Source organism: Pinus tabuliformis, chromosome 9, assembly GCF_031772625.1.
Source record: "Pinus tabuliformis cultivar Carrire ecotype Pingquan chromosome 9, CPIR1, whole genome shotgun sequence".
Lineage (NCBI taxonomy): Eukaryota > Viridiplantae > Streptophyta > Pinopsida > Pinales > Pinaceae > Pinus > Pinus tabuliformis.
In genome coordinates, this window is record NC_142307.1 from 1214568742 (window position 1) to 1214582770 (window position 14029).

The following is a 14029-nucleotide window of genomic DNA, read 5'->3' on the forward strand; positions in this document are numbered from 1 at the left end:
CTCCCTCGAAGAAGAAGAAGATCTATTTGGAAGGCATCAAGGATCTTGCAAGCTATTTTTGTTGAAGACTCTTCAAGAATCTTCAAGGCATCAAAGAAGGTTGAAGACATCATCAACGAGAATCTTGATCTCAAGTAAGTAACATATCATTACATCATGCCTAAATCTTCAATTCATCTTTCTGCAAGGAGAGCAATAAGCTTGTTGGGGCATCAAACTATCTAGCATGGAAGAAAAGAATTGACTTGATACTCACAGAACAAGAAGTAATGGAGTATGTTACTGGGGAAATTATTGAACCTGAGAAAGATAAGGCATAGGAACTAACAAATTACAAGAAAGGGGAAGTAAGGGCTCAAAATATCATAGTTAAATCAATTAAGGATTATCTTGTTCCATTTGTTGCAAATTTGAAGACTTCGAAGGCCATGTATGACAAGCTAGTGAATTTATACTCTATAAATACAACAGGACAAAAGATGTTGTTGAGGAACCAGCTGTATAGAATGAAGAAATCAAAGGATGAAGATGTGGCGTCATTTCTCATGAGTGTCTCTCAACTAAGAGACCATATGCAAGGACTTGGGGAACAAATCACTGATTTTGAAGTAACCATCTATGTACTAAATGCATTCCCACCAGGATGGAGTAGCTTTGCAACTAGCATCTACTCCAAGAAGGATTCAACTCCCCTCAATGAGTTGTGGGCGCAGTGCATATTGGAAGAATCAAGGATCAAGGTCAAGGATGATACTGGATCAGATGAGTAATCTCAAGCCTTTCTAGCCTGAGTCAAGACTATGAAAAAGGGAAAGTTTGGTAAGTCCAAGAAGAGAAACATGTCCAAAGTGAAATGTTTTGGATGCAATGAATTTGGACATTTAAGAGGTATTGTCCAAACAAGCAGAACAACAAGAGAAAGGAAAGGAGAGAAGCTCATGTAGCCAAGGCAGTGGGTGAACCTGAGAAGAAGGCAAAGAAGGAAGAAGTGAAGGATCTTTACTACTATAAAGAAGGTTCACTAATTGTCAGGTTCTTTATGAAGACTAATCTTTCTTTAAGGATAGTATGTTTTGCATGGCATCATAAAAAGAAGCATATGATAGTAGCATGTCTAGAATTTTACATGATTAATTTGCTTTGTAGAGATCATCTAGATAGATGGATAGATAGATCATTTTACATATTGATCATCCAAGCATTATCTAACAATATGTTAGAAGTAGTAATCTTGCTTAAGTGGATCATCATGAAGAACCATCATTATGGAAGGTTCTTGGGAAAAGCACTATGACAAGGTTAGTATGCATTCCATGTAATGTCGAGTCAATACGGGTAAAGGGATGAAGGAGTGCAATGGGTCAGGATGCAGACTCCTTATGAGATATATGAATAGCTAGATGATCAGATGTAAGCATAGGAATGCATGTTGGATATAAAAACTTTGGATAAGATTCATATAGAATCTTATGGAAAGAATGTTGATCATAAAAATATGCTTCAGTTTAAGAATAGGATTTGACTTAGTTTAAGATGATTAGAAAATTAGGACTTTCACTAGAAATATGTAAATAACAATTAACATCCAGTATAGTCCTCAGAAGAAAAGTTGTAATTTGGTAATCAAGTTCAATCCTTCGGCCCTCTGATGCATTAAGGAAGTTTCAAGTGGAGGTGGTTTATGAGGATGTTGATGGAACAAGAAGGTTATCATGATGAGGTAAAGTATGTTTTGTAATTGTTGGTTATTTGGTTACCATTTTATTTTTGCTACCTGGAAGAATGTTGCAGGAATACATGATAACAGTTGAGGCAAGTTCAATTGGATGGATGAAAAGTATTAAGGGAAGCTCAATATCTGATACCTAGAAACTATGAAGTCAAGATGTGTTCCTCTTGGAAGGTAGCATTGCAAGAAGATAATCTGAAGGTCAAAAGAGATCCCTTTCATGAGGTAGCCATGATCAAGCTCGAAGTTTGGGAAGGCCGAATGCAATGCCTTCATATCGAAGAAGAAAGTGATGAGCAAGAAGAATGACCTGGAACCTATCACAAGATTTAAGAGTGAAGATGGGCTCCATGATACTACGAAAGCAAGCAAGCTTGAGATGCAAAGAAGAAAGGGAGCCATGCAGTTATGAAGATCAAGTAGCTAGTACTCTTATGAAGATAAGCTATAAGGCTAGTAATGTTGACTTCCCAAATAGAAAGAAAGTCTATATCTCCTGTCGTTTTGAGAGGGAGCAAAGGAGTTTCCTTGAAGAGGAGCAAGGATCTATTCTCAAGATTAAGGGAGAATAGGGATGTCCTCCCTGGTTGAGAGGGAGTGATGTTGAACATCACATGTGCATTCTCCTCTTCAATTGATGAAGAGAGAATGGTGGAGGATTGGATAAGCATTTGTGGTTTCCTTGAAGATATAGCATCCAAGAAAGGAAAGGTATCGACATTCTTTGAGGATGGGACAAGTATCCAAGAGAAGAGTGTCGAAGAGGACCGATATTCTTTGAGGAATCAGGATTGGAGATCCAAGATAAGAATAGTCCTAAAAGGACATACCTTTTAGACATTCGGCTGGGGTATGTACATTGTAGAGGTAGTGTAGTGTCACACGTAAAACTTCCTAGCATAATGCTCTTGTGGAGCTTGTCTAGTTAACACCTAAAATTTCATCTAAGGAAGAGAAGAAAGGATGAAATTTTCTTGTTTTTGGGCTCTATCTCTCTCACATGTGCGAAGTCCTAGGGTTTCTGCAGCTACAAAAGGAGGCCGAAATTGCAAGATCGCGTTGCAGTAGGACGAAGTGCAACGTCTTGTAGCTAGAGGGAAGGATACTCTGTCTAGACCTCGTTGACTTTAGGAGGAGTTGTCTTGCTCTAGGAAGGTCTCAAGAGGAGGTTGATCTAGGGTTTCCTTGGAAGTTACAAGACTTGAAATTGTAGGGTCGAAGTTGCAGGCTGAGTAGCAGTATCGAAGTTGGAAAGTTGAAGTTGCAGTGTGTAGCAGTTTGGTGCAGAATCAAGGAAGGACTTGAGGAAGGGCTGACTTGGTACTAGGAGAAGGACTGGTCTAGGGTTTGGGTCTTTGTATCTCATTTGAAGCAAATTCTAAGAAGAGAAGAGTTTTCGAGTTTTCCCCTTGGAGGGGTTTTGCCCTGGCTGAGAGCCTAATATTTGTGTCCTCTATTGTTGCAGTTTATGTTCTTGATATTTGTTTGATGAAAGATCTAACTAAAAGAACACAAGAAAGCTAATAAGTTCACAAGAAAATATTAAGGTTAAGGAAAATAAGATTAATAGCTTCCACTGTCGATTTTACAACACACTTGACCCTTATCATATACTTAAAATTTGTCGATTGATGCCTAGCTTACCTAGGATTTTTCCATCTAACATGTGCTTTCTATATAAGTCAAGGAACCATCAAACACCTTCTTTGTTTCTACCAAAAGGCCAAGGAAACCTAGAACCGAGATGAGTGCTTCTATGGTCATCACTACCCAATCATTTACCTGGAAATTTGCCATCCTTGGAGAAAACCAATTAGACTGCTAATTTCAATAATGCTAGACATATGTTAAGAACCAAAAATTTGTTTTGTATTTGAAAATGTAAGAATGGCTCTTTGTTTAGCAAGGATGCCAAAACAAAACTTAGTTGAACTAAGGAAGTAACAATGACTATAAATTTGTTATTGTAGATTCACGCACAAGATGACATGGTGGGAATGGACCTTGGCCACCTTTGGCAACCATTTTGAGGCAGCCCCATGTATTATGAGCAAGGCCCTTCCAACTATTTTCCCACCCGATCACCACAATCCCAACAAGGAATGGGACAACCACGTTGACATGAGGTAGGATGAGCAATCAAGGAGAGAAGAAGAAGTTAGACACAAGGTTGTCATGATAAGCCCTAGAACCAACCTATTAATCAATGGATTTCATGTATTTCATTAACCATTTCAACTTTAAAGTAATTGTTGTAAGACACAAATGCGAGATGTGAACCCCTAATTCCAAAATGCACCTGCTAAAGATCTTGGGCTGATCCTTAAAGCACATTGATAATGAGCATCCACCTTCTTCTACCATAATGGTGCTTCACACATGTGCTTGCAATTCATTTGCCACTATTAACCTAGTATTTATTGCTTTGGTTCGGCCTTTGGGGCCTTACATTTTGGTCATCATGTCATTTAATGGCCACGAACAGATTTTTCAAATTACGAGTTATAGATGATATAGATTTGATAGGGTTTTAATACACCCCAATATTGCCTCATGGTGGAGGCTTATCTGCCACTCTTCTTTGCAATATGATTCGTACGTTATAATTTCATTTATAGAAAATTAAAAGCAATCTCTCTCTATACATACATGCATATGTATATAGAAAAAATCAAATCGAGTTGTTAATTTTTAGGGCTAGATTGTTCTCTGCTAAAGATAATTGCTATTTTAAATTTTTTCATCATCCACTTATTACATTCACCCCATAGCATAATTAGCAATTAGCAAATATGTAGAGAGAACAATAACATCAACAATGCAGCGAAACAGTAAAGAACAACAGAAGAAAACATACACAATAGAGACACCATGATTTAGGTCAGAGACCAAGGCAAAACCCCACAAGGGGGAAAACCCAACCAGATTCTTCTTCTATTAGATATTCATCAAATGTTTCGCTAAGATACGAAGTACAATAAATCAATCACATCAAGCCTCCTAGGGCCAATAAATCTAATCTCTATAGAGTTGTTGCCATATCAATGTCTATCGTCATTATCATCATGTATCATAAGAGCAAGGTCACTAACATCAAGTTTACTATCATCATATATCCCAGTGACATCATATAATAGCATGGTCATTGTCGCATGTATCATAAGCGCAGGGTCATTGGCGCATGTATCGTGTCTCTAATGAGCATATATATCACTGTCATCATACATGTATCATCACGTATCACTGCTATCAAGGGAATAAAGTCATTTTGATCATAATTGAGCAAGATCATTATATAATGTCAAGCCTCATAGTAATGTGATGCCACAACAGAGAAGTGATTCCATTGTGTTAGTTTTCAAGCCACAATGATATAGAGTATAGCAATGATGCCCAGAACATAGCAAAGCCATTGTGAGGCATAAAGACCACAGTGAAGAATAAGTGTACCACATAATTGAGCGCAGAGATCGGCGTGTGAGTTATGAAATATGTCAACGAGCCACAAAGATTAGCAATGCAAGTTATAGCAAAAAGTGTAAGCCACAAAAAATAAATACGTGATCCATAAAGAAATTTTGTGCCACTTATAGAAAATATAGAATCAAATGTGAGACACAAAAATAATGATGCGAGCCACAAGGTTATGTGTGAAGCATACATGCACTACGATCCTCAGGTATCTTTATAGATCGAGCCATAGAAACAATGTGATCCATAGGGAAAAATACAATCTGACATATGAATAATTTAAGCCACAGAAATAAGTCAACAAGCCATATATGCGATGCACAAAGACGTGCGAGCTACAGAGTACAAAAAATGTTAGCCATAGGCTATGTTGCAGGAAATGTTGGGTCAAAGGACATTTCTGGCCAAAAACGGTACACAAACATTGAAACGCATTTGTTACAGCTTGGAAATGCGTATCAGGTCGTACTGGCACGTTTTGCGATTCTGAAACGTGGCCCAGTGCGGCTTGAAACGCGTTTCCAAATCGTATGACCACGTTTCAGTGATAAAGTGAACATTTTTTCAAAAAAAAATAGTTTTTATATTTATTTTCGCTCCTTGCCAATTCAGGAGTGATAGAGGATCTATTGAAGATTGGAAACAAAATTTTTTGAGTGGGGTAGCCTAATGTTCAAGCCTATGGCCCTAGTGTGGATATGCAATTCATGGTAATGTTAAATTCTTAAAGCAAAAGGATGATATGCAGTTCACTTTCATCCTTTTACTTAAATGTTTAACATTACCATGAAATGACTCTAGATGTTCAAGAGTGATTCGCCCTCATTGGATTTCATATAGAGAAAGTAGAATTTAGATCAAGATTGAGGGGATTGCAATGTTTCCATTGGATTTTGTCACATAATAGGGTATGGGACTTGTATTTAATCAAGAGCACCAAGCCCAAAATGCAGGGGAGACTCCCAATATCAAGAGCACCTAGGGTACTAGGGTATGGAACTTGTATTTAATTAAGAGCACCAAGGTCGTTCGACTATGCAGGAGGAGATTCCCAATCAAGCACGAGAAAAGAAATTAGAAATTTCTCGTGGCAAGAGGGTCAAGCAGTAGATAATAGATTTACTTGTCTTTTCTAGTTTCTAGTACTTTTTATAACTATTGACTCTTTCATATTTATTATGGTATTTTTTGTAAACAATACCAAACTTCACCTTGCATCTCGTAGGGGTCCAGAATATACTAGTGGTCCTTCTAAAGAATGGGATGTGGATCCAGAAAGTCCTGATTTATAGCTATCTCTTGTTGCCCTGAATATTGAGGACCGGGAGCCTAGAAGTGGAATTGGCCAATCATCTTCTTCAGCTCCACCATCCACTGTTGAGCATGCTTCTGCTTCTATTTTTTATGAGGATTATGATGATGAGGATGAAGGTTGAAGGCTATTAATCTTTGGTCTTTATAGTACTTGCAGCCTCATATATATATAATAAAGGCTGGTTTTGAAATTTGACTATATAATAAAGGCTGATTTTGGATATTTCTATTTTCATTATGTGATCATTCATGAGTAAATGTGATGTAAATTTAGAGACTTATAGTTTATGCATTGACATTGGACAATTTAATCATAATGTAATAAATTATAATTTATAATGTATCATGTATGCTTTATGATTGCACATATTTCTTAAATTTCCTAATATATATATATATATCGCATTTCCCCATTTCCAAAATCTGGGGGGGTCAGATTTTGTACCCGTACATGTTTCGGAAACATGTACCCGTTTCCCCGTATCATGCAACTTAGGCCATAGGTATATCAAATGTGACCCAATACATATGATCCATACAGAGATAAGAGTGTGGACTTCAGAGAGTGAACTACACAAAAGTGAGCTACAGGTATAGCAGACATGAGCCAATACATATGAGTTACATAGAGATAGGTGTGCGGCTAAGTCCCCTGACACGGGGATTCGGGATTCGTAGGATTCAGGATTCATGGTGTCGGATTCAGACACGTTGACCCCGCGGAACAGGACATGTAGGATTAGTTATATATTATTTTATTAAATATATATATATATATATATATATATTAAAAATTAGATATTTCTTACACAAATTTTAATTAATGATACAAATTTATTGATTTCAAACATAGATCTTCATCTATAGCTATTAGCATGCATAGTACATACAAAATTCAAATACATGTCAGTGGTACTGGTCACATAAATCATGATTCATAACTGAAAGACAACTTACAACTACAAGATAGTAAGATAAACACACTAACAACTGTAGTTTTCTCATTAAGTCATCAAATCAAAATGTGTTACATAGGTAGTGCTGGTGCAATGCCAATGGCAAATAGAAATAGAAAATATAAAACAACTACAGGTATACAAGCCTCAAGGCATCAATCAGCATCAGAATCAGCGTCAATGTCATCATCATGGTCCCCACTGCTCTCCTCTGCATCCTCCTCCTCCCCTGTATCCATAGTCGCCTCTGCATCTGCTAGTGTGGAGGATGACCCCTCTAAGTCATCAAATCTAACAGGCTCTAGCACTGGATAATTGAGATCCATGTTGGCCAATGCCAACTCAACACTGGTGTCCAAACCCATATCATCAAGAACAATGTTACTTGGGAGCGGGAGCAAAAGCGAGGAGCGGAGCGAAAACGGGAGCGGGAACGACATTTTCAGAAGCTCCTGGTTTGGTGCTCTTGATTAAATATGAGTTCCATACCCTAATACATGACAAAATTCAACGGAAACATTGCAATCCCCCAATCCTAAAATCCTGAAAAACTGATAAGTCTGCTGGATTTTGAATGAAATCTAAATTTCTACTTTCTCCATATGAAATCCAATGAGGCCGGAACCACTCTCAAACATCCTGAGTCATTTCATGGTAATGTCATCCTTTTACTTTAAGAATTTAGCATTACCATGAATAGCATATCAATACTAGGGCCTAGACTTGATCATGAAGCTGCCAAAATGCTTGCCAAATGAAAATATGCGTGGCTGTAATGACCAAATGCAGCCTTTTCATACCCGCACAAGTCACTTTTTGAGCCTAGCGAGTCCTGGAAAACAGGACACGATTCCCAAAAACGTGACACGCTGAGAAAATCTTGACATGCAGTCGGATTCGACATGTCAAAAAAGGACACGACGTGTCATGGGTTTTGGACACGAATCTGGAGAGAATCGCATCGGACACTATGGATTCGGGATTCGTGGGGCCTATAGGACGAATCCGGTTACTTACGTGTGCGGTCTTACACAAAAGCGAGCCACAAATGCATGATCTGAGTCACAAATCAAAGTGAGCTATAGAGGAATACGAATCACAGTAAAAGAATGTGAGCTATTGCAAATAATAAGCGAGCCACATAAATGTTTTAAGAGTCACTAAAATATGAAGCGAGCCACAGAATAGAAGTGAGCCACAGAGGATGTCATAGGGATGTGTCCAAATCACAGAAGATAGACCCGAGTTTAGTCACTGAGATAGGCCGAATGTCCATCACAGAAGGAGGTTGAATATCCACCACACAACCGAGTTTTATCTGTGCCTTAGAAGATCATCGATGTTTTCCTTGACAAATTGTCGAACTTAGATACCAATATATAGTTGATGGTTTATGCGAAGGATCACGACTTTAGTTGAGCCAACTTCACCAAATTTGAAACTTAATGTTTCCCTCTTTGAATTGGAGCCGACTTGATGAAGACTTTAATAATTTTCTCTTAACCCCAAATGAATTTAATCATAATTAAGATTTGTTTATCTTAATCAAGTGCAGGATCTCTATAGGTGGTGCAGGAAGGGGAATTTCTCCCTGGCTGCCAATTTCAACACGAGAAACCCATACATGTCCATAGTGGAGTGATGAATGTTAAAGTAAGTAGGAAAACAAGACAAAAAAATATTTACTAGAAATTAGATTGGTAGAAAACAAATACAGCAACAAAGTTCTGTGATTGAAATCAGAAATGAAAGAGACAAACCTTTTCAAGTGGCTGCCCTGTATTCCGTGCCAGCTGCTCAAACACATAGTTTCTAGTTCTAATAAGTTCCTTTGCTTCATTTTCTATATCATCAGCCTGTTAAACAAAACTTCAGATGTAATTATATTTGATTAAATCTTCATGTAACCAAGAATTTGCAAACCCTATGACCTAATTATGGATTATAGCCAATACAAAAATCCAAAAGAATACCTGCCCACGAGCTGCTCCAGCAACAGACTGCAATACAACTCTTGAAGAAGGTGATGCTCCACGCTTGCCCTTCATATGACAAAATTCAAAACATTATTGAAGTTGAAACAGAAGAAGAAGAAAAAAATCAGTGGCACCAAGCTGTCATGTTTTATTATCAGAGTAATTAGTTTCTTTCCGTTAAATTGTTCCATAATAAAATCATGATTGAAACAAAAGACGAAAAAAACAGTGGCATACAAGTTGTCACATTTTATTATCAGACTACTTAGTGTCTTTCCATCAAATTGTTCCATAGTATGTTCTGTTACCTTTGCTCCAGCTGCAAGGAGAAATGCCGAAAGATTGAATGCATAGCCTAGGCACAGTGTTCCAATTGGGCTTTTCAAGCTTTGCATGGTATCATACATTGCCATGCATGGTGTAACCTGCAAACATAATTCTCAGGTTTCATTAGCTTGTCAATTTTTCTCCTAATTCTCAGTGAGTTACAACTGATATTTATTTCAACAGAACCAACATCAAATGAAGGAATTCTCAATATCAGCTACAAAAGAATAATATTTGGAAGCAAAATGACAATTGTCAAAAGATTTTACTAGATTAGCAATGCACTCACATCACCACCTGGCCCATTAATATACAAATTAATATCCTTTGATGAATCAACACTATCAAGGTAAAGCATTGTTGCTAATATCTGGTTGCTGAATTCCTCATCTATGTATTGTGCTATATAAATGATGCGCTCCCTGTACTGCAAGAGAACAAATCTGAACTTTTGAAAATTGAACATACCTACGCTACACTTCAAGCAATTGTTAAACAACCATATTCAAACCAAAAAATAACTACGTAAAAATGTTGCATGGCTTCTTTACGAGTGCATTTCAAATGTTAACCCACTGACACTTCAAGCAATTGCTAAACAGCCATACTCAAACCATATAATAACTATATAAAAATATTGCATGGATTCCGTACAAGTGCATTCCAAATGTCAATCCACTGATATGATCCTTCTCCAGGAGTTCTATAAGGTACTCTTGGAGTCCCTATCGGCATCATCGTCACAAGAGCCCGACAAGTTCCCTTTGTGCCAAGCCTAGATCATAAAGGAAAGCATCAAATCAGAGAGTAGTTAGCAGAAAAGAAGAAAGTTCTAAAAATAAAAATTTATTTTTTGCAGATCAATAGTGCAGTCTATAAGGCCAATAGTGTAATATACACTGCTGTAACATAACCACATAATCATTACCTGCAATACCAGAAGAAAACAGGGATGGCCAATAATTGGATAAACGCATCAAAACATGAGGGTATTAAAAATTGAAAAATTCCATGTGTGCAAAATATCCGGCTTGTACAAAATCTCACGACATGTGCCATCTACATTGAGCCAGGCTTGATGAAATAAAGTTCAATTTTTTAGCTAGAATCTGATTCCAATATATATTCTTGTAAAATCATTCTAAATTACAATTACTGTCCACAGTTGCTGGAAAACAGTTCTGGAAAGCTCACTTATGTAATAAGGGCATAATGACTCTTATTAGTGACTTAAGCATTGAGTAAGAGCTGTTGCCATTCTATTGTTACAAATAGGGTTTTTCTCCCTCTCAATCATGTATCTCATATCAGTTTATCAAAATCATGAGAGGTTAACCAAGTCCCTATTAGTAATTAGCCCCCACCAAGGTTAAAATCTCACAAAAGTGGCGTGTCTACCCCCACAAGGGTATGCCACAAAGGCAATAGAACCATCATGATCATTAAGTCCAGCAACAAGGCCTGACAACCCTCTAGACAAAAACCACAAATGGTGTCCTGACTCCTGACTCATGACTCCTTCCTTTGGGTGATTGTCCTAGGTTTCCATGATTAACAATCTTAGTTGATTCCTCTAGAAGGACTCTCAATCCATATTATTTCATCAAAACAAACATCCAACTCTTGGTGTTCACTGGGGACATCTTCCTAGCATGTATGTGCAGGTGCCTCCATTGCTTCTCTCTTATTTTCTTGTTATCATTATTGTTTTCCTATTTTTGTTGCAATCATGGGTCCATCAAGACCATTGCAGCCCATGTTACTTCCTCTTCTAGTAATCCCTTCCACTTGATCTGATATGCAAAAATTCTTTCATGAAGATTTCTCACCCCTACCTCCAAAATACCCGCAAGGTTTTGTTGCCTCAAAATCTGACAGGTCTTCTGAGAGTAGCTCACAAGACAAGAACTCGACCGAAGAACAACAATATGAGGTGTTACCCACTATCACCACAGCCACTACCTCCTGCTCTTTAGTGGACTTTCACCACAAGGGAGGCTTCCCTATATTAGGTCACCTAAAGGATATGTCTAGTCCAAGGGGAAAGGTGACAAAATAGGCGAAGGAACGATGCCCCTCTTAATAACAAGGCTCATCTAGCATAATTAGGGCAATGTGCATTCTCCAAGGACCTAGGTAGGGCACAACATGACCTAGGGTTAGAGAATAAGCAAGCTTATCTAGGATCACAAGGCCAAGAAAAGGCTTACAATAGATGTATACTCTCAATTTATGGCACAAGAAGCCTTCAATAAGCCTCAAGTTTAAGCCTTGGGAAAACTAGGGCTTTTCTAGGGCAAAGGACGTCAGCCCTAAAATGGAGAAATTAGCCACGGGAAAAGGTTGATTTTGAGGCAAATACCTCACAGCCAAGTGTTGAATCCCATAAGAGGCTGAAGTCAGATTTTAGGGAAGAAAATAGTGTTTTGAAGTTGAATTTAAGGCTGATCAACAAAGTGACTAAGGCCAGTGCCTTGACCTTGGGTGATGGAGTCTATGGGATAATTAACTTAGGGGAAAACAACTAAACCCTACCAAGGAATAAGGGAAATATGAAACCCTAGGTTTCAAACCCTAGCTATCATTTGTGTGAGGGAGTAAAATCAATGACGAGAGCAAGATGAGAGATTCAGTCATGGGATTGTCATACAAATTCTATAAATGGGTAATGCATACAATAAAATTACTAAGATTCCATGGAATAATTTTCAACAATAATGAGCACATAGAAACCTAGACAATTAACCATTCCATACAATAGCCACAAAAATATGAAGATTTTATCAAATACAAGGTATAGTTACAAGATAGAATGTATGAATCTATTACGTTTGGGTTTCATAATTATTTGTCATTGTATATTTTATATAAAAAGAAAAATGAAGAAAAAGAAATTTGATTTTTCAAGCATGGGTTTCACAATCAAATCAAATTATTATTTTATTGCAGCATGTTCTTCATGCTCATTATTATTTGTATTGGTCAAAGTTGAAGGTTCATTTATAACCTGGAAAAATATTTTTCAAAAATGTAATTTGGGTCAAAATTGCCTCTAGATGCCAAGTCGGCCTTCCCTGTCAAGTCGGCCCTACCCCAAAGGTCATGTCTATTCCAACCCCTCTAGAGTCATGTGCCCCAAGGCACGATGCGGACTCCTGTTCTGCAAGTAAACAGCTGTGTTGCAGGCCTCTGCCCACAAGAACAATGGCAACCCCTGATCATGTAACATGGCTTTGGCAGCCCCTATGATGGATCTGTTCTTCCTCTCCGCAACCCCGTTCTGCTGGGGGTTGTAAGGAACAGTGAACTCCCTCCTAATGCCTGCCTCCGCACAATAGTCAACAAACTCTCCAAGGGTGTACTCTCCTCCATTGTCCGACCTCAGGGACTTGATCTTTCGACCTGTCTGAGTCTCCACAAGAGCTCTGAACTCCTGAAACCGCTTGAAGACCTCACTCTTGGTCTTCAAGAAATAAATCCAGGTCCTCCTGGAGTGATCATCAATGAATAAGACATAGTACTCATATCCACTCAAGGAAACATGAGACATCCGACCGCTCACATCGGAATGAATCAAATCAAGTATCCCCGTCGCTCTGTTGTCACTGCTGGGAAAAGGGGATTTGGCAAACTTGCCCATTGCACAACCTCTGCAAGTATCAAAGTGATCAGTACTGAAATCTGGCACACCTGTGGTGATCTCCCGCAATGTCCTCAAGGCTCCATGATACATGTGTCCCATCCTGCGGTGCCAAATCTCACACAACTCAGAACTGCTAGCTCTGCTGTCGGTACTACTGCTCAATGCCAAAAGGGGCTGGAATGCAAACTTGTACACCTTTGCATGGCGTACACCTATCACTCTAGCTGAATCAGCTGGAGTGCCCCTGGGATACATCAACACCTGTCCTCCCCTGAACAGTACCTCATATCCTCTGTCCTCCAAAGCTGAGACGGATATGAGGTTCTTCCTCATCCCTGGCACATAAAGAACATCTGACACTTTCAAGGGAAGTCTGGACTCCCTCTGAAATGTCAGTGTACCCACCCCGACTGCTCTAACAACTCTGTCATCACCGAGTACTACCTCAATATCAGTGCCACTCTCTGAAAGCTCTGAGAAGTACTCCCGGACTCCTGTCATGTGACGTGAAGCCCCACTGTCCACATACCAGATACCTGTAGATGCTCCGCTAATCGAGGGAAAAGTATGCTCCCTCTGAACCTGTGTGGCAGGTGATCCTGCACTAGAGGAC

At 38.6% G+C, this 14029-nt stretch overlaps 1 protein-coding gene across 1 annotated transcript in view; it reads right to left on the reverse strand.

Moving 5' to 3' along the window:
• Positions 1 to 14029, reverse strand: part of LOC149152908 (ATP-dependent Clp protease proteolytic subunit-related protein 2, chloroplastic-like) — a 147005-nt gene that overhangs the window by 38736 nt on the left and 94240 nt on the right. The window contains exons 4-8 of the mRNA XM_089440624.1: positions 10428 to 10548; positions 10063 to 10200; positions 9755 to 9871; positions 9444 to 9512; positions 9231 to 9326 (exon numbers count right to left, since the gene is read on the reverse strand). Of these exons, the coding sequence (XP_089296750.1) occupies positions 9231 to 9326; positions 9444 to 9512; positions 9755 to 9871; positions 10063 to 10200; positions 10428 to 10548 (541 nt within the window). The remainder of the gene's footprint in view (positions 1 to 9230; positions 9327 to 9443; positions 9513 to 9754; positions 9872 to 10062; positions 10201 to 10427; positions 10549 to 14029) is intronic.